Source organism: Diabrotica virgifera, chromosome 3 (genome assembly GCF_917563875.1).
Source record: "Diabrotica virgifera virgifera chromosome 3, PGI_DIABVI_V3a".
Taxonomy (NCBI): domain Eukaryota; kingdom Metazoa; phylum Arthropoda; class Insecta; order Coleoptera; family Chrysomelidae; genus Diabrotica; species Diabrotica virgifera.
In genome coordinates, this window is record NC_065445.1 from 159,292,274 (window position 1) to 159,315,380 (window position 23,107).

The 23,107-nt window shown below is 32.9% G+C and overlaps 1 protein-coding gene across 1 annotated transcript in view; it reads right to left on the bottom strand.

Annotated features, from left to right (window-relative positions):
• Nucleotides 1-1,670: 1,670 nt before the first annotated feature.
• Nucleotides 1,671-23,107, bottom strand: part of LOC126882174 (proteasome subunit beta type-3) — a 127,175-nt gene continuing 105,738 nt past the window's right edge. The window contains exon 3 of the mRNA XM_050646991.1: nucleotides 1,671-1,777. Within this exon, the coding sequence (XP_050502948.1) occupies nucleotides 1,729-1,777 (49 nt within the window). The 3' untranslated portion in view covers nucleotides 1,671-1,728. The remainder of the gene's footprint in view (nucleotides 1,778-23,107) is intronic.

The window sequence follows — 23,107 nt, forward strand, 5'->3', positions numbered from 1 at the left end:
CCTTAAACTGAATAAATATATATTTGGACGTCACCAAAACCGTTAAAGTGATTTTAGATATACAGCAAGCGAACGTGGCGCGCCTGATGGCAACTGCTCCAAGTAATGTGTATATTATTATACAGATAACGTGTCTGAGGACATCCGGCCAATATTTTGTTCAGGCATTGTAGGAAGTGGTACCTTTCACCTGCGATATATTTTAGAGAAAATCCTCGTGGCAACCGTATATCGGAGTCCACGAAGACCTGGACGCCACGAGAGACTACAGTTTAACATGGGGGGACGTCATGAGAGGCTAAAAATAAATATATATATATATATATATATATATGTATATACAGTGTGTCCAATTAAGTCGGCATCATAGATATGGGAAACTTTTTATTCTTAGTTTTATGAAAAAAAAGTTATTCTTTATAAAAAGTTGTGCATGGTCCATAACTTAAAATACAACTATCAGTTATCAATTTTTTTAAGCTGTATACGAGGTATGTCAAAAAATATAAATTTTACTCAAGAGTAAAGTAGCTTTATTTTTCACAATATGAAAATTGTTATAATGAAAAGTTGTTTGGAATTAAGAACTATATCCTACTATGCAATTTCATCCTTCTAATAGAAAAAAATCTGACCAACATTATTTTCAGTTATTTCAATTATGATAACTCATTTATTATTAATTTTACGAAAAACAGGTATTATTTATAAAATGTTCTGCATGGTCTAAAACTTAAAATACAACCATATTATATCAAATTTTGTCAATTTTATACGAGGTATATAAAAATATGAATTCGCTCACGAGTACTTAAATTAAATACAGTAAAACCTCGATATAACGGACTAATTGGCCGTTAAAGCCGAAAGTCCGTTATATAAAAATAGGTTCATTATATAGGAAATAAATCAGACCATTTAGAAATGTGTCCTCATTATGCTATAATAAAAAGTTTATTGAAATTCTTAGTAAAATATAGCGTTTGGGATCCACGGGGACCCCGTTGTTATGCAATGTATCTTGGTATGGGCAGGGTTAAGTATGTATAATATTAACAGGGCGTTTTTATTTTTTTTACATTTGACCGGATTTTTGGTCCGTTATATCCGAAGTCCGTTAAATAGAGGTCCGTTATATCGAGGTTTTACTGTACCGTTATTTTTCACAATATTAAAAATTGTGATTATGTAAAGTTGTTTAGACCTAAAAACCATGTTCCAATATGTAATTACATCCTTCTTATTGAAATATTCTGAACTATAAAGGTACTTTATTTTTGATCGAAATTCATCTTTTTTGACATACCTCCTATAAAATTGATCAAATTTGATATTAGATAGTTGTTTTAATCGAAGGTTTTTGACCATGCAGAACTTTTTACAAAGAATAACTTTTTTCGAAAAATTAATAATAAAAGAGTTATCATAATTAAAATAAATGAAAATAATGTTGGTTATCCATAATTAAAAAAAAATACAATTTTTTTTCATTTAGAAGGATGAACGTGCATATTAGAATATATGTAGTTCTTAATTCCAAACAACTTTTCATCATAACAATTTTGGTGATTTTTCTAGTGACTTTCTTGGGTGTGAATCTGTCTTTTAATTTACTCGTTCTGGTTTAAAAACCATAGTAATGCCTAAAATATGAAATAAAAAACAACATCTTATCAAATAGTTTCATTTATTTTATCAATTAAATGTAAATGAAAAAACAAGATTTAACTAGTCCATACGTGTCTTCAAATTTTTTACAGTCACCTTATTTTTTTCTCTGAAAAATAAAAGAAAATTAGTAATTTATTAATTCACAGGAAAAATATTATATAGTAAATAGGAATGGCGGTTGTTGACAAAAAAAAAAAATTTCCGGTTATACCGGTTTTTTTACTTATGGTTTAACCTGGCGGTTATAACCGATCAAAACAACCGGTTATTGTAAAAACCGGTGTTCGGTTTTTTAATCAATAGCAAATACTAAATAGGTTAAAATGTTACATTTATATTGCACTTTAGTTAGCTCAATTTTCCTCTCGAAAAATTCCCCAACAATTTTCCCACTCTTTCAAATACCCTAAAATTGGGCGAAAGTACCTCAATTCGGCAATTCTGGTTCGTCGCTCGTTGTAGACGGCGCACATAGGTCGATTTTAAATAATTAGCCGGCCAAAAGTCAAATTTTAAAAGTGACGTTAAAAATTCGAAAAAAATCCTAGAGATAAATAAAGGTTTGTATTAACAAAAACTAACTGTCCCAACTCTAAAACTGTTCACCAATCGCGTGAGCAGTCGCCGGCGCATGACAGTTAGCTGACAGTAACGTTTGATTCTTTACGCTCCGTAATAAACTTTAAAAAAATCGTGATATTTTTGTAATATTCATCTTATTTTTAAAGTGATTTTGATGGAATCTAATAATTCAGGTAAGAATGCATATTTCTTGAACTATTTAAAGAATGTTCACTGTTATCTTACATTATTTATACAGCATCAAAGGCAAGCTGTTTTGTAGTGACATTTTTGTTTAATTTTAATGTTTAGCAGACATTTAGTTATATTAGCGCCTCCGGTCGAGCATTGCTGTTTATTGTATAGTATAGTAAACATATATTTGGTTAATTAACGCCGTAAAATTTAGCTGCGGATGCCCAAAATATAGGGTTTTTTAAATGATGAACTATGTTTTTTTGTTTATTTTGCTATGTTGATGAAGCCACAAAAAGAAAAATACTTAATTGTATTAATTGTAATAATTTACGATTTTCTTTGTTTTAGGTACATCTGGTGCCTCTGGTATAAAAATGGTGACTCGTAGATATCTTGACGACCAAATGAAGCTGCAAGATTTGCCTAAAATAGATGACAAACTGAAATATTTGGAAAATGACTTATTGGCCTGTTACGGTGACACACCTGATAGTTTAACCAGTTTAAAGCTACGATTTAAGCATTTGAGAACGGCGATGAAAGAGAAACGGATAAAGGCCCACCGAAAAGAAGCAGTATTTCTCCGAACAAACAAAGTTTGGTTAGACGAAACATTTAAACTGGTAGAAAATGACAAAAATCGATCAGGTCGGCCTACTAAATCCTTTAATGACTCCAGTAAAAGGACGAAAAGACGAAAAACAGAAGAAATACGTTCTTCTCTTGACGGTGAGGTTATCTTTCATGCAGCGCAATCAACATTACAGGCCCAAGGAAAACGAAACGCTTCAAAAATATTGAAAGAAATTACAAACTCTCCAACTCGTGCAGATAAGTATAGAAATGCATACAGAAAATTAGATAAAGAAAATATTACCGCTCTTACACCTTTGCAAGCCCTAGCAATGTTTGTTGAAGCTGAAAGCAAGAGACAATATGAAATCATTAGAAATACAAATAAATCATTTTACCCGTGCTATGACTTATTGTTAAAGGAAAAAAAAACAATGCTACCCGCCAACGGATTGCATAAAGGTTACAAGTACTTGCGCAGAAAGCAGTTTACAAAGTTTAATAGACAACACCGTTCACCGCTTATCAGTGGGGTTAGAAGAAATCCTTTGTTCTCTACATGAAAATGAAAGGAATTCTTTAAAAATTATTTGCAAATAGGGGTGTGATGGATCTCAACAAGCCAGATACAAACAGAAATTTGATGATGATGCTGATTCGGATGCGCATATATTCCTATCTTCTTTTGTTCCACTTCGAATAATATGTGGCAGAGAAGGTAAAAAAGTAATTTGGCAAAACCCAACACCGTCCTCACCTAGATATTGTAGACCTATACGATTTAGATTTGTGACAGAATCAGTTGATGTAACGAACGAAGAGATCAGTTATGTTGAAGAATCCGCCAAGAACTTAACACGCACTGAAGTTGTTTTGCAGGGTAACACATTCACGTTTGAACATGTCTTTGTATGTAATGCTGCCACTAATACAAAATCTACAAGTCGGTGTTATATATGCGGAGCAACATCTAAAAATTTTAACAATCTGAATAAAAAATTAAGTGTAAGTCCTAAAGCTGTTGAATTTGGTCTCTCGGTATTACATGCCAGAATCCGAATGCTGGAAAGCGTTTTACATTTGGCATACAAATTACCAACAAAAAAGTATGGAGAGAAGAGAACTGTAGATGAAAATAAGATAGAAGCCCTTACCAAAAAAACACATTCAGGAAAGATTTAGAAAAGAAACTGAATTGTTAATCGACATGCCAAAAGCCAATTTCGGGAATACTAATGACGGCAATACTAGCCGAAGATTTTTTGAAAATCCTCAGTTAGCTGCCGATATAACAAAGTTGATTTTAAATTGATATACAGATTAAAGATTATATTAGAAACAATTTCAAGCGGTCATAAAATAGATGTCCAAAAATTTTATGACTATTCCAAAACAACAGCGAAACTATATGTCGATCTGTATGGATGGCACCCCATGACACCGACCATGCATAAACTATTAGTTCACGGTGCAGAAATTATCGAAAATGCCTTATTACCCATAGGGCAGCTGTCGGAAGAGGCAGCAGAAGCTAAGAATAAGCATTTTAGATTATACCGCGAGAACTATGCAAGAAAGTTCTCGCGGGAGGAATGCAACCTAGATATATTCGGCAGACTTCTTTTAACTTCTGACCCATTGTTAACCATTTTAATTAGCCAGAAACGCGCACAGAAAAGGGTCAAATAAGGGTCATTTTGCCCTGAAACAATGCAAATGCTTTTACCGGGTGATCTGAATGATGAATCCGATATGTCAGACACCGATGTGTGAGGTATAATGAAACCTGTATATTGTATATTCATTCTGTTCATTGTTTTTGATTTGTTTGTTCATTTATTTTTATTTTTTTTTTGTGAAAAATATACGCTAGTATTTAAAAAACAATATTTTCTTTTAATTTGTTCCAATTTTAGCAGAAATATACTATAAAATAATTTTGGCCGCGTAAATCCATTAAATCGACCTATGTGCGGCGTCGACGTGTATTGCGTTGTTAATTGGGAAATTATGTATTGTTTAAAAATTAGGTGTAAATAATATGGAGATTCCCAATCGTATTTGGGTATTCACGACGCAATACTCTCAAGTATTCAAGTTTAAACAATTACATAATAATATATTATTACATGATGGTTGGAATATCTATTTCAAGCAGATCACTGATACTTTTATGTAAATATTAGCATCCAAAAAAGTATTCCTAAACCATAATAAAACTTAATTGTTTCATCATAACTGATGTGGCATTTTGGTCTCCTTCTTTCTTTATTAAATAAAATTTGAACTATGGTTGTTTGGAATAATTACTTAGCATACTTATTATTATTTATAATATAATTATAGTCGGTTCGCTAAACTCAGACACAACTGGCTGGTGATTTTAGATGCAAAAATCAGACTGCTATTTATCACCTGTCATAATTCCTGTCATTTGACATATTCTAAATGTTCCACTCATTAAAACGCCCATTTGGTGATAAATAGCAGGCTGATTTTTGCATGACAGTTTAATCTCTGTTCGGACAGTTTAAGTCTGTTCTGTCGGACAAAATACATGTGCCGTTTTCGTGGTCTGACCGTTTCAAATTTTTAACCTGCTCCACAATTAACAATGGAACAGGGGAAGTTTTCCCCTGTTCCAGTGTTCCCATATATCAAAGTTTGTCCGACTAGACACCCTTAAGCTATTAACAAATTTTCAGCTTGCTATTAAACAACTTTTTTTTTTCATACGCGGGATCCAGACCTATTACTAAAATCACTAGCCGGTTGTGTCTGAGTTTAGCGGACCGACTATATGGTGGGGATCGAAAATACATAGAAATCTCTTCATTATTTTCTCTGAATAAATTATTTTTTCCAGAGGTAACTTCAGTTAACAGAGGTTTTTCACCGGTTATTACTTTAAACAGAAAAAACCGGTTATAACCGGGACAAAAAAACAACCGGTAAAACTGGTTGTTGGGAATTAAAAAAAAAACGGTTTTAGGTTATAACCGGTAGCTTTTTTCCATCCCTATAAGTAAGATATTAATAGATTGACAAATAATCCCATACAATTATAGAAAATGGGCACTTGTGTTTAAGTTACTAAAAATCAAAAAAAGGGTTGAATGCATGGATTTCTCCTTCTTGTGTTGAATCTCTACGTAGTATTCTTTTTCTCATAGGTATCTTTCAGTGCGTCACAGTTTTTCGATTTCTTTCTAACGCATTAAATTGTTTATGGATTCGACCGTTACTTGATGGAAGTTCATTTTATCTAACAATAAAACACTGAAAACGTTTGTTTTTTATACTTCCACAAAATTTATTACAACTATGTGACTACAGCTGTTTCGGCAGAGTGCCTTTCTCAAGTGATATAGTTTGCAATGTGTTTGCCTTTTTAAGTCTTTAACTGAAGAGGTTGAGGAGTGGGGCACAGGAGTTTAACACAAATTAGCAGCCTACCATAGCATGATACATAGACTGACAGAAATTCCCATGACAAAAAATAACTCGAGATAGAACTAAACATCATTAAACAAATAGCAGTAAACAACGGCTATAACGAACAAAAAGTTAACAAAATATTAAACCAAAAACTCCAGAAGAAAGCCCTGAAATTAGTGTATCCACCACCACAGAAAGAACCCAGTACCTTCTGCTCTCTCACATACACTGGCAAGATAACAACAAAAATAGCCAGATACATAAAAAAGAAAGGGATAACACCAGCTTTCAGAACTAACAACAACTTAAGCAAATAGATTAAGAACAATAAAATCCGAAAGAGAAAGCAACTACAGAGTGGTGTGTACAAACTAACTTGTGGTGACTGTCCGAAAACGTACATCGGTCAAACTGGCAGAACTTTTGACAAACGGATAGCAGAACACAAAAGGGCTTTCAACAATAGAAAAACAGACACTTCTACATACGCATTTCACCTTCTAGATCATAATCATTCTTTCAATGAAGAGTTTCAAATTCTGCATATCCAAAATAAAGGCCTTAAGCTATCTTTTTTAGAATCTATGGAAATTAATAAACTGAAAAATACAGATATAATTCTGAATGACCAACTCGAGACAAACAGCTCCCCACTCCTCAACCTCTTCAGTTAAAGACTTAAAAAGGCAAACACATTGTAAACTATATCCCTTGAGAAAGGCACTCTGTCGAAACAGCTGTAGTCACATAGTTGTAATAAATTTTGTGGAAGTATAGAAAACAAACGTTTTCAGTGTTTTATTGTTGGCATTAAATTGTATGTGACAGAAAAAAAAAAGCCCGTCCGTGATTACAGACATTTAGAACATTTTATTCTAGTTGTCGATAGATGGCGCTATAATCGAAAAAAATTATTTACGAATTATATAATATATCTACGAATATAATCTGTATAAGACTATACAAAACAAAGAAAATACTTTCAAATTTTACAGACAACCTGATGGGTTAGCCATGGCCAGCTGTCCGTCCCCTCTTTTAGCTGATATATTTATGGATCATCTAGAATCCACGGAGATCATGAAAAATCCGGAAATCCTACATTGGTTTCGTTATGAACAAAACATGATGCCCGAATTCGGAACTGGTTTCGTTAAGACTGTTTAGTTTTTATATCCGGCAACTACCATTCAGCTGGTCTTCTTCTTTCTAAAATCAATAAAATCTACCCTAGCATTAAGTTCACTATGGAACTTGAGTCATCCCAATCAATTAATTTTCTTGACCTCACCATCACCAGATTAAACGACCATTTCGACTTCAGTATTTATAGGAAACCAACGCAGACTGACCATGTCATACCCTTCTCATCCAACCACCCCATTTCACACAAATATGCAGCGTTCCACAGTTATATACACCGTCTAGAAACCACCCCCCTATCACAAGAAAATTACAATAAAGAATTAAACATCCTGAAACAAATAGCCATCAACAACGGTTATGACCCCAACATCATAACTAAACTTATCTATAAGAGACATTTCAGGATCTTGAGAGAGGCTGCGTTCCCCAGGGATTCGACCACCAGACCTATTTATACTTCTCTGCCATATCACCAAGAGCGTTTGTCCGGAGATATTAGAGATATCATTAAAATATCTGTTGATAACATCCAAATTTCCTTTAAAGTTCAAAGCAATTTAGGTCAATGTCTCACCAACTCTAAATACCCTATTAACTACATGAATCGTAGTGGTGTCTATAAACTACAATGTTCTGATTGTGACGCCACGTATATAGGAAGAACTTGTAGGTCACTTGCCTCCCGTTCACTCGAACATACAAAAAGAGAGAATACATCAACTTTTTCTCAACATCTAAAACAAAACAACCACACTCTTAATATCCCGGATAACGTATCTCTAATTCATAACATTCCCCAAAAAAACTTTCTTCGGTTGGACCTTTATGAAGACTTAGAAATAGTTAAAGAAAAACAAAGAAACCCTAGTTGTGTTAATAGTCATGTGTCTTTCAATAGTGACTTTCATCCCTTACACCGTCAACTTTTTTCATAAATTACTCTTTGTTTTTCTCCTTCATACTTTTTTAGCTACAATATTTAATATCTATCGTTTACTTCATCAAACGTTACTTCTATTCACTACTCGATTTATACCAACATTTCGTTAAAATTCTTCAAATATCGATTAATCTCAATTATTTCTAAACATCCTATCTGTCACAATTCTCACACAACTATATCAAAGTCTATCCTCTCACTATTCTCTAACTTCACCTATTTATCCGGACCTTTATCTAGTTTCCAACCAACACTACACAACATTCATTCCACTAACACCAACAATACCCTCTACTGATTCAATTATACATTTACACCTATCTATCTCATCTTCCCACCTATCATCCTCATCTTTTGGTAGATTGTGGTGGTCGGACTCCTGTATCTTTCAGTTTCTCATTTTAATCATCAGTCTCAATCACTCTGCTGTCTGATAATTACTTATTCCACAACTTACTTTCATTCAATTACTATTCATCAATTCCAATTTTAACTTTTTAATATTTTAGAAAAATTTTTTTGAAACACCAACAACTTTTACTCAACACCCTCTTTTCTTCATTTTCTCCATAAAGGTAATAGATTAGAAAATCATACTTAATTTTTCATTGTCCTAGATGTATTTACATATATAAGGACAGATTTATTTTTCTAAACCTTTTATAATAACTTTATTCTTAATCAGTGTTGAGTAACCCTTACATACCCCATAAACTTTACTATTGTACGAACATCAGTTACATTAATTTATCCTCCATACCAATATATACTTTTAAGTCCTATTTTTTAGAAATCTACACCAATACATACAAACATTACATGTTATGTAATCATTTAAACATCAGACATACAGAGCTCCCGGTCTCATAGTTCTACCACTAGTCATACCTTAGTTGACTTTCTCATTTCATTCAGTTACATTAATCATCTTCGTGTTGGATCTCAAATAACTACATACTTGTAGGAATATATAAACTTCAACCTATACATTGCCCTCATCATATTTAATAGTGTAAAAAATCTACTTATTTTCTCTGCCCTAGATGCATTTGATCATATGGGCAAATTATTCTTTTTACAACTATTAAAACAAAAATAATATCTTTATTTTAAAAAACACCGCATGTATGGTTGGTTGTCTATCTTTAGTAATACAAGTATTTGAACCTCGCTGACAATTGGTTATCAATAACTTTATTTTTACTCCTTATATTATTCTTGTTAGCTAATATGGAACACTTGTAATCCCAGCACACGATGTTTGTTGTTATTATTGAATTTTACTACAAATAATTTTTTTAAAACTAGTGGCTAGCGTACCCAACTACATTTCAATTCACAAAACTTCAAGTTACACTGTCTTTCTCGTACTGTCATTAGTCAGAAACGCTTTCACACCTGTCACCTGTAATCAGTTGGCTTTCACCTTTCTCTTTGTGAAGACAGAGAAATCGACTTATGGACATGCTTCGTGGAATAGTCATATGATACTTTGAGGTATCTCTCTAAATTTCATCCATCGTCAGGAAATGTAAGACTTTTAGTCGACATTTTAAGGGTTTTAACCCATGTATTTTTGGTGGCTTAGCATGTAGAGCTTGTGAGTATAACCTAATTTTTTATCTTGGTCAACCTTTAAATTTTTTACTCTTGTCTTCACTAATTTTGGTTGTACTTATTTTAAGCTTAGAACACTGATGATGCTCTCTTTAGAGCGAAAACGTTCTGTTTTTTAATGTAGCCATTTATTGGGGTTTTAAATAAATATACCTTTTACACAGAAGAGATTTCTTTCCTTATGGATTTTAATATATTATTATTGTTATGATAATTACATTACTTATATTTTTTATTTTAACACATTATTTTAAATAAAACCAATTAATATTTTATTTATTATTTACAAGAATTTATAAATCACACTTATGATTTAATTTATTAGAAACGCCATAAAACTTAATTTATATACGGAGAAATGGTCCCAGATCTAAACAATAAATCAGAAAATTCTCGTGGAACCACATTCTCGTAACATCCTTAATCTCTGCTTTTTACAATTTATAAGGCAAGGAGACGACGAATAAAGTAGACGACAGAGACTCTACAATATGCAGTCAATCTCCATCTATTCGTCTAGGAAAAACTCAACGAAAGTTGATTCCGTGTACTCAAAATATGAGTAAAATGAAAAATGTATATGTGTTACAGTTCAAGTTGATTCTCAGTTAGAGTTGACTATTAATAGTTCGAGTCAACTCCAACTAAAACAGACTAAAGTAGACTCTTCCTAACCCTTGTTAGTAAAAGTAGATTGCGAGAAAAATAGAATCAACTCTTACTGATTTGAGTTGACTATTCCTGGATCGATTAAGTAAGTGTAGATTATACGAGTATAATCTCACGTGCTTTTTTGATGAGTGTGCGTCTTTTTATTTTGACCGTTTCAACTACTTATCTAGTCCAGGGCCCATCTGTTTTGAGATGGACGTTGAGAGGTGACTTACATTTTTTTGCAGAAATTGCTTGAAAATAACTCAAATAATATTTGAGTTATCCTCCCTCTCAAAAAGGTCCGGAACATTGTTTAAATAATCAAAATGTCAAAAAATTAAGGAAAAATTCGATTTTTTTCTTCGTTTTTTGATTATAACTTTGAAAGTATTCATTTCCGAGAAAAGATGCACTGACATAAAAGTTGCGTAATTAAATTTCCTATAATATAGAATTGGTTAAAAATTTAAAAAATAGCCACCCTTGTTGCAAAATAGCAATAATGGCGAAAAAACCATACAAAAACAAGTATTCGCATTTTACGTTTTTCAACCATTTTTGCTACACTTAGAATCTTCATATTTCACCCAGAAAAACTTTATGATACAATAAAACAATACTGTAAATTTCATTAAGATCGATTTTATAGATTTTGCAATCCAGCTTTCGTAAAAAAATTCATTTTTTCAAAATGTTACAGGACTGAAAATAAAGCAGATAGCACGTTGAAATTTTTTTTGCGTATAGAAGTGTACTGTACCTTTCATTTGCAATTTGCAAAATTAAAATCGATTAACTACCACGGCGTCAGGAATTTTTTAAATAAACATTAATTATTGGTGCTACGCGCAGGACAGCGGTGTTCGATTCACACAAGTTGATTTCCACCAAAATTTGTTCCAATCTTTATCTAATATATTATTTTCTTACTCTATATTTTGTTGTATTTTAATATTTTAATTCCACAAATATCAAACTAATTTAATTATTGTTTAAATAATTGCATATGTTTAAAAATAATAAAATTTTATTCTCCAAGTTAAAATAAATGAACAAAGAAAGTTTTTGCTAAAAAAAGTGTTATTTCAAAGGATAGAGTATGTGTTTTTATTTTGCAATAAACAAATTTATTTATTTATATCGAAATGTAATAAAAGTTAAAATGTATCAATCATTATTAAAGGTCATTGGAATGCCCAATCAGAGCAAACTATCCCCTGTCCTGCGCGCAGCACCAATAATTAATGTTTATTTAAAAAAATTCCTGACGCCGTGGTAGTTAATCGATTTTAATTTTGAAAATTTCGGATGAAAGGTACAGTACACTTCTACAAGCAAAAAAAAATTTCAACTTACTATCTGCTTTATTTTCAGTCCTGTAACATTTTGAAAAAATGAATTTTTTTGCGAAAGCTGGATTCCAAAATTTAATTTGCAAAATCTATTGGACCGATGTTAATGAAATTCACAGTATTGTTTTACTGTATCATAAAGTATTTCTTTGTGAAATATGAAGGTCCTAAGTGTAGCATAAATGGTTAAAAAACGTAAAATGCGAATACTTGTTTTTGTATGGTTTTTTCGCAATTATTCGTATTTTGCAACAAGGATGACTATTTTTTTATATTTTTAACCAATTCCATATTGTAGGAAATTTAATTACGCAACTTTTATGTCAATACAACTTTTCTCGGAAATGAATACTTTTAAAGTTATAATCAAAAAACGAAGAAAAAAATCGAATTTTTCCTTAATTTTTTGACATTTTGATTATTTAAACAATGTTCCGGACCTTTTTGAGAGGGAGGATAACTCAAATATTATCATTTGGGTTATTTTCAAGCAATTTCTGCAAAACAATTTGAGTCACCTCTCAACGTCCAAATGTACTAATATTTTTACAGATGCGCTCTGGTCTAATCACGATTTGAACATATCGGGCAACATTTAATTTCTAGAATCAGTTGTTTGTGTGAATCAACTCTTACTACATGGCATTGGGAAGAGATATTTTTCTAGTTGTGACTAGTAAATGTTGAATAAAAATCTTCATTTTATATTTGTGACGATAATATAATTTTATCGTCTAGCTAGAGTACGCCAATGAATTAAGTAAAACGTGTTTTTGTACCGTCTTGGACGATATAAAAGTCGGATCGAAAAGCCTAGTTGATTATTATTCTTGGAGCGTTGATCGAAGAATAATAAACAACAGCGAGGTATACTAGGTAGTATTTCCTGACCATTTTCCGCTGTCGTTTTGGCGAGCTGAGCGAATCCGACAGTTTTCCTCTTACCTATCCTTATACGAGCGGTGATCGTATATCCCTAATATATCTTTTCATCTGGCCAGCTGAGCGAGATTCCCTTTCTTCCCTTTCCTTACACATTCATGTCGTATTAATAAAAGCAATTCCTATTTCACGCGATCGTCAAAATCATTCATTCATGTACAAAATATCGTTACATCGGCCCGAACAGAAAGCTCGATGCGTATATTATAAATATATTTTATTAACGAAATTAACGAGTAATTAAGGCTAATTATCTATTGTATGTTTTTATTCCAAATAAAAATGTCTTAAAAAGCGAACTCTTTTCTTCGACTGATTTAGTTACCTGGAGCAGCAACGCAACAACCTCGTTACATTGGCGTCTGAGTATTTATTTTAACAGAGTTTAAGACATTTAAACAAATATATTATACGTTAGGCTTAGAAATAGCGGATGAGACGGTAGGCTGGGTATATAAATTAAAGAAAGAGGAATTAAGCAATGTTATGGCAGACTTTAACTTAGATACGACAGGCAAATTAGACGATGTTCGATCAAGAATGGTCTTACACTTACGCTCAAAAAAGACCGGCACAGTTACCAATATCGAAACTGAGGATCCTAAAACAGACGATACACAAACGGAAAATGAACACAGTCAAATAATGGGCACAGTTGGAAAATGGGGCTTACATTTTGATGGATCCAAAGACACCACAGAATTTTTGGAGAGGCTATACGATTTAAAAAGCTGTTATCGGATTCGAGACGATGCTTTATTGAAAGCACTACCAGACGTATTTAGGGGAAAAGCGATACTATGGTTCCGAAACAACGTCGACTCCTGGGAAAACTGGAACAATTTTACGGAGGACTTCAACCTTGCTTTTAAATCAACAAACTGGTTAGACGATTTGGAAGACCAAATCAGAACGAGAACGAAGAAAACAAACGAACGGTTTAAAGATTTTCTATTAGAGCTTCAAATGCTAATCAGAAGGTACCGCAAAATGGACAAAACACAAGAATTAAAAAGAATTTACAAAAACATGCACCCAAATTACAAATTATACATCAGGGAAAAAGATGCCACGTCCGTCAAAGACCTTATACGCCAGACTGAAGAATACGAAACGATTCAAAGTAGCATAAGTAAAATAGAGGTAGACAGCACTTCACAAAGAAGAAGCTCCCGTTTTAATAGAATGTCCCAGGAAACATCAAGAAACAAAATATTCAACTTCGATAGACGAACATGCTGCTGGAAATGTGGAAAGAGGGGCCACAACCGTAATACATGCTGTTCCACGCCGATACTTTTCTGCAGTAGATGCGGAACATTAAATATCTCACACAGAGATTGCAGTTGTCCCAATCAGGGAAACGACACAAGGGTCGAGACACCCAGAGGCATCTCGAACCCAAACCAGAATTAAGGTCCTCTGTAGCATCTTGACGTAACCAGACAACCAATTTTGACAACAGACCGCATTGTTCACTGACGTTCACAAACGGAAAAACGTTTCAAGCACTGTTAGATACTGGATCACATAAATCTTTCATCAGGGAAACAGCTCGGAAGACAATGTTAAAAGATAACATAACCGAAGACGAGGAAAGAACAGATATTAGGCTTGCAGATGGTAGCACTCAAGAAATAAGACAACTATCATACCATATGCCTAATCAATGATGAATGGCGTCAAATTAAGTTTTATTACATGTCAAATCTCTCCTCACAAGCGATACTAGGCATCGATGACATACGGAAATGTGGATTCTGCATTGATTTTTCGAAAAACTCCAACGACAGTAAAGACAATACAGACGTCAACACCGAATTTGCAACACAACTCGATGAATTGGATCCCGCAATATATTAAACGAGATACAAGTGACTTCACAGAAAGTACTTACAACGACGACGTCGCAAAAAGCAAATTCAACATTAAGCCCACTTTAAAGCAAGAACAACAAAACAAATTGGAACATTTCTTACAAACAGAAGTGACCAGATTTGATAAGATCACAGGAGTAACCCCATTAATCAAACACACGATTAAACTGACACACAATACTCCAATAAAACAAAGATACAGACCGAGAAACCCCGCCATGCGGGGAGATATAAACGACGAGATATGTACCATGTTGAAAGAAGAACAATAGAAGAATCTAACAGCCCCTACAGCTCGCCAATTGTCTTAGTAAAGAAGAAAAACGGTAGTTACCGATTTTGCATAGATTTCAGACGTATCAATGAAATTTCCGAAAAAGACGCCTATCCACTTCCGTACATCAATCTCATACTAGACAAATTAAAGGCAGCAATAGTTATTTGCCTAACAAGTGCAGAAAGTCATACTTTCCCGCACGCGACTTTAGAGTGCGGAAAAGAGACTTTCTGCAAGAGTCAGGAACAATATTTTTTCTACGAGTCTTTAAAAAATGACCAAATCTTAATCAATTAATTTAATTAATATGAAAATACATACACAAATTAATTCTTTGACAGGGTTGTCAAAACCAAACTTTCAATATAATTAGTTAGCATGACGACGATCTTGGTTTCCATGAAGATGATTCAAAACGACTGTTATTGTCTACCGATTTGACTTTCGAATATTATGTCAAAATAATTTTATTTCATCGAATTGTCAGTAGTAATTGCACAAGAGCTCTAAAATGATTGAATTTTTCCCGAGTGATACTTTGACAGTTTTAATTTCACGAGCCGAAGGCGAGTGAAATTATGTCAAAGTGTCACGAGGGCAAAAATTCTATATTAATTTTAGAGATCGAGTGCAATTTGTTGCCATTATTTCATGAATAAAACTGTTTAAAACCAAAATTTTATTGTAATTTATTTATGTAAGTACAAATTAGTACAATTAAACACACAGTTGCTATAAATATTTAACGGTTGAAAGTCGTCACTATTATAATTTTTAAACATTAATTGCCATTAATGTCACTGAATGTATTTTTTCGTAGCAACGAAGGGCATCTGACGTAATATACTTGACGACGGGAAATTATCGAAAATTATCAATTAAAAAAAAAAAAAAAAAAAAAAAAAATCAATGGGAAAATCCCAATAGTTGGCTGTATACCATAGTTTAAAAAACCAATACAGAAGTAAAAACTTCGAGATGTATTCTGGTATAAAATCGTTTATTTAAAAACTATAAAATGTCATCGATTGCAGAACGTTTTCGTTCTAAACAGAACATCTTCAGTGCCTAGAATGAAGTATTTCCACGTTAGATTAAAGCAAAAGGTTAAAAAAGTGACTGTTAAAATGAAAAATGTGGGAATACTTACATCCTGCCGAGTATTTTGAAACTAGCACACCGTAAATAGTGTTAACATCATCATATATGGTTTACATAATGTAATATGTTAAAATGTTATGACTACAAGTCGATGTTAATGGATAAAGTGGAACACATGCTAAAAGGGTGCCATGGTTCCCTGCTCGAAAATACTAGGTACTTGCCAATTCAATGGGCACAGACCAACTGAGAAATTATGAAGTGGATATACAATTTGACAAGGGTGACATGACATGACAAGATAAAGCCAATTTTTGGTTAAAGTTTCATTTGATTTTGGATTTTTTAATAAAATGCGAAGGTTTGTCTGCAAAAATAATTTAAATTATTTGAATAATAAAATCTACTGTAAAGTTTAAATTAGCAACTCTCTATTCCAGAATAACTTATAAATTCATTAAATTAAATGCATATATATTACGTGGTTTAAGTTATGACGTCATCGGATGTGAAATGACGAGATGAAAGTTGAGTTTGTTGAAACAAGAAATACACTACATAATAAGATAATTAGACTTGCGTGGAAAATCAAAGCTAAACAAGCCGAGAAAGCAGAATTTAAGAGTGTTTTTATGTGGTGAAATGTTGGTTGCCTAACAAGGCAAGCAGACAACAGGTTGAAGGTAAATGGTAGATATTGCGAGAAAACAGTATATATACAAAAGGTGGCTATTTATTGTGTTAAATTTATTATTATACTATTGTAATGAATAATTATGTCTGTTAAAAGTTGGAAAATAGTTGTTAACAAAATTAAATAACTAAAGATTACTGTTAGTGAGGTAGATATATGTGTGAAGGTTATGATTGTATATAGTATTGTGAAATGAATGAGAGTATGTAATAATATAATAAAATTAAACTATGTGACATAAAGTCTAATTCATCTTTATGTAGTTTTGAAAGGACTGAATGAATTGGAAGTAATGTATCTTGATAGTCTACCAACGTGGAATAATGAATAAAATAATTAGAATGAGAGCTACCAATATAGGTCAAATTGTGGGTTGGTGTCAGTATGTAAAGAAGAATCTAAATTGAATGAGTATATGAAATAGAAAAGTATGAGAATGATTTCTATTGGTGATAGTGGAGTGAACAGACTGAAATAAATGAAATATATTTAACTGCACAAACTTTATGAACGTATGTGATTGTAACTGAAATCAAACAAAAGAAAAATGTGAAAAAATTTTTATTTTAAATTGGGATAAATGGATATTGGAAGTTGCCTGATATGAATGGAAATGAAAAGATAGATGAAAAAAGAAGAATAGTGAATGCAATAAAACTTAAATGTTATAATCTGAAAGAAGTTTGACTGAATGGGTCGTAATGGATATAGGTGTGCAGTATCATATTGTTAAGTAAAGTCTAAGAATCTAAAAAGAAAGAATGTTACTAAGTAAGGAAAGTGATATATATGACAGACCAGAGTGATTGGATGTATGGTGTTTTTTATTATTGTAAGCGGAGATGAGAGAAAATGAGTAAGTAACATAACAGGCAACAGGATAGTGAGTGTGAAGAACATTCCAAAGAGACAATAAACCAGACTGATTTAAGGATTAATAATAATAAGAGGCATTTAAATAAATTATGAAAGAAATGGTGAGATGAGATATAGAGGACCTGAAAAAGAGACAGAGACACAAGGTCAAACCAGAAATGACTAGGAGTGGAGAAAATATGAAGGATAGGAAAATAGAAGATTCAAAAATGTGTTAAGGATGGGATAGTGGGGGAGGCAGCAATGAAGTTGAAAAGAAATGCAAGTTGAGATATGTGTTAATGGGTGATTAGTATGGAAAGAGAAGACTGTTATAAACTAGTGGGGTAGTGGAAAAAGAAGGGGGAGGGGGAAATGGAGAATAGGAGTATAGGGGAAGGGGGGGTGAGAGGAATAATGAGAGAAAACTAGGGTTGGATTAAGGGAATAGTTGTCGATGGATAGGAGTGAAAGGACGATTTAAAGTTGTTTGACGATTAACGCAATTGGGGCTGGTCCTCATGTCTCTGGAAATCTCGAGGTCCTCGTACAAATCCAGGCGTAGATTGTTTCTGTCTTGGATGTTATGAATTAATTTAACACCATCAGGGATGTCAAGATGATGATTATTAACTTTCAAATGATGGGAAAAGGCTGATGTAGTGTCTCTTTTAGAATGTTCAGCAGATCTGGTTGAGAGTGATCTGTAAGTCCTGCCGATGTAAGAGGCATCACAATCAGAACAAGTCAGTCTATAAACACCACTACGATTCATATAGTGTATTGTATCCTTAGTATTTGTCAAAAAGTGGCCAAGGGTATCTTTGAAAGAAATATGTATATTCTCAGAAGAGTTAGATACAATACGTTTAATCTTTTCAGATAGATGTGGGTTATGATATGGTAGTGACCTGTAAATAGCAGAAGAGGAAGAAGACTGATGGAAAGCAGAATTTTGAAGCAATTTAGATTCTCTTTTACGGATGAGTTTATCTATTATAGAGGGATCGTAACCATTGTTGACAGCTATTTGTTTTATAATGTTGAGTTCTTTGTTGAAAGAATCTGTTGACATAGGTATAGAGAAAAGTCTGTGTATGAAGCTTCTGAAAGCTGCTAGTTTGTGTGATAGAGGATGATTAGAAGAAAAATGAATTACATGGTCAGTTTGGGTGGGTTTACGAAAGATACCAAAGTTGAATTGGTTGTTAAGTCTCGTAATAGATAAATCAAGGAAATTAATGGCCTGAGAAGATTCTAGTTCCATGGTAAATTTGATGTTAGGGTGACCTAGGGATCACCCTAACATTGGTGACCTCGAGATTTCCAGAGACATGAGGACCAGCCCCAATTGCGTTAATCGTCAAACAACTTTAAATCGTCCTTTCACTCCTATCCATCGACAACTATTCCCTTAATCCAACCCTAGTTTTCTCTCATTATTCCTCTCACCCCCCCTTCCCCTATACTCCTATTCTCCATTTCCCCCTCCCCCTTCTTTTTCCACTACCCCACTAGTTTATAACAGTCTTCTCTTTCCATACTAATCACCCATTAACACATATCTCAACTTGCATTTCTTTTCAACTTCATTGCTGCCTCCCCCACTATCCCATCCTTAACACATTTTTGAATCTTCTATTTTCCTATCCTTCATATTTTCTCCACTCCTAGTCATTTCTGGTTTGACCTTGTGTCTCTGTCTCTTTTTCAGGTCCTCTATATCTCATCTCACCATTTCTTTCATAATTTATTTAAATGCCTCTTATTATTATTAATCCTTAAATCAGTCTGGTTTATTGTCTCTTTGGAATGTTCTTCACACTCACTTATCCTGTTGCCTGTTATGTTACTTACTCATTTTCTCTCATCTCCGCTTACAATAATAAAAAACACCATACATCCAATCACTCTGGTCTGTCATATATATCACTTTCCTTACTTAGTAACATTCTTTCTTTTTAGATTCTTAGACTTTACTTAACAATATGATACTGCACACCTATATCCATTACGACCCATTCAGTCAAACTTCTTTCAGATTATAACATTTAAGTTTTATTGCATTCACTATTCTTCTTTTTTCATCTATCTTTTCATTTCCATTCATATCAGGCAACTTCCAATATCCATTTATCCCAATTTAAAATAAAAATTTTTTCACATTTTTCTTTTGTTTGATTTCAGTTACAATCACATACGTTCATAAAGTTTGTGCAGTTAAATATATTTCATTTATTTCAGTCTGTTCACTCCACTATCACCAATAGAAATCATTCTCATACTTTTCTATTTCATATACTCATTCAATTTAGATTCTTCTTTACATACTGACACCAACCCACAATTTGACCTATATTGGTAGCTCTCATTCTAATTATTTTATTCATTATTCCACGTTGGTAGACTATCAAGATACATTACTTCCAATTCATTCAGTCCTTTCAAAACTACATAAAGATGAATTAGACTTTATGTCACATAGTTTAATTTTATTATATTATTACATACTCTCATTCATTTCACAATACTATATACAATCATAACCTTCACACATATATCTACCTCACTAACAGTAATCTTTAGTTATTTAATTTTGTTAACAACTATTTTCCAACTTTTAACAGACATAATTATTCATTACAATAGTATAATAATAAATTTAACACAATAAATAGCCACCTTTTGTATATATACTGTTTTCTCGCAATATCTACCATTTACCTTCAACCTGTTGTCTGCTTGCCTTGTTAGGCAACCAACATTTCACCACATAAAAACACTCTTAAATTCTGCTTTCTCGGCTTGTTTAGCTTTGATTTTCCACGCAAGTCTAATTATCATATTATGTAGTGTATTTCTTGTTTCAACAAACTCAACTTTCATCTCGTCATTTCACATCCGATGACGTCATAACTTAAACCACGTAATATATATGCATTTAATTTAATGAATTTATAAGTTATTCTGGAATAGAGAGTTGCTAATTTAAACTTTACAGTAGATTTTATTATTCAAATAATTTAAATTATTTTTGCAGACAAACCTTCGCATTTTATTAAAAAATCCAAAATCAAATGAAACTTTAACCAAAAATTGGCCTTATCTTGTCATGTCATGTCACCCTTGTCAAATTGTATATCCACTTCATAATTTCTCAGTTGGTCTGTGCCCATTGAATTGGCAAGTACCTAGTATTTTCGAGCAGGGAACCATGGCACCCTTTTAGCATGTGTTCCACTTTATCCATTAACATCGACTTGTAGTCATAACATTTTAACATATTACATTATGTAAACCATATATGATGATGTTAACACTATTTACGGTGTGCTAGTTTCAAAATACTCGGCAGGATGTAAGTATTCCCACATTTTTCATTTTAACAGTCACTTTTTTAACCTTTTGCTTTAATCTAACGTGGAAATACTTCATTCTAGGCACTGAAGATGTTCTGTTTAGAACGAAAACGTTCTGCAATCGATGACATTTTATAGTTTTTAAATAAACGATTTTATACCAGAATACATCTCGAAGTTTTTACTTCTGTATTGGTTTATTATCAATTTAATTTAGATTTCTGTAGCTTTCTATTGGTCAGAATTTAGTATGAATGAAATAATCGCGTTAATTTCATTAACCTTCCGATGACCAACCTTTTTTGTTACACGGATGACCAAGAGGGGGGGAAGAGGTCAAAAATGTCAAAATAGACAATTAACAAAAAAATAAAGTTTTTTTTTTATTTTTAATTTTTTTGGCATGGACTTTATGTCATATTCAGCCTGTCACAACATGAGTATTAGTGTCATGTGTAGTGTGTATGTTGAGTAAGTGTCTTGTTACTTTGCAAAGTCGACGTCATTAGCGTAAAACTACTTGTAATTATACATAATAGACGCTATTTTACTAAACATCAACTTCAGAATATATTTTTTATTCGTAAAATATAGGGAATTTTTTTTATTTCAAAATGAGGATATCTAGAATGATATTAAAGTTAAATAAAAAGATAATGAGTTAAAAATTAAAAATACTTTTGAATTTATTAAAGAAAAACATACGCTGGGGTCACAATTTCCCCCGCTTGGTCATCCGAAGGTTAAAACAGGAAACAATAAGATACATTTGAAATAAAATACTAAATAATATCTAAATATTAGTTTATTGCATGTATTATAATTATTTGAAGGCCATATTAAAATATCTAAACGCGTGCGGAAAAGTAAAACGCGTGCGGAAATGTAAAACTTTTTAAACTAAAACGCGTGCGCGAAAGTAGACATTTTTGCACGCTCGTAGAAAAAATACATTTTAACATTGGATCTAAAAAACGGTTATTGGCAAATACCACTGGCAGAAGGAAGCAAGCCTTTGGCAGCGTTCATAGCACCGGGCAAATGATTATTTCAATTCAGAGTTCTTCCGTTTGGACTACACGCAGCATCAGTCACGTTCCAACGCCTATTGGATTCAGTTATAGGAACCGAAATGGAACCTTATGCATTCGCATACCTAGATGATATCATAGTTCTAGGAGAAACGTTCGAAGAACACATGCAGAATTTAAAACAAGTATTTAAACGATTACAAGATGCAAAGCTAAGAATTAACTTAGAAAAATGCGAGTTCTGCAAAGACGAGATCGTATACCTCGGTCATGTAGTCAATAGACAAGGCATCAAAACTGATGAAAGCAAGATTAAGGCTATCATCGACTACACAGGCCCAAAATCTATCAAGCAACTAAGGAAATTCCTAGGAACCACATCTTGGTACAAACGTTTTATTGACGATGATTCTACGAATACACTAACGCAATTATTAAAAAAAAAACAGAAGTGGATTTGGGGTACAGAACGAACAATCGCTTTCGAGAAAATTACGAAACTGCTGACACAGGCTCCCGTTCTAATTTGCCCAGATTTCAGCAAAAGATTCTTTCTCCAAACAGACGCATCAGACTACGGTCTCGGAGTAGCTCTAATCCAGAAAGACGAACAAGGACACGATCGAGTCATAGCTTACGCCAGCAGGTCTTTGTCAAATGCGGAGAAAAACTACAGTGTAACAGCAAAAGAACTACTAGCTATCGTATACGGAATAGAGAAAATGCGACCATACTTGAAAGGGTATCAATTTTCAGTCGTAACCGATCATCAAAGTCTAAAATACCTACAAACCATAGAAAATCCGTCAGGAAGATTAGCC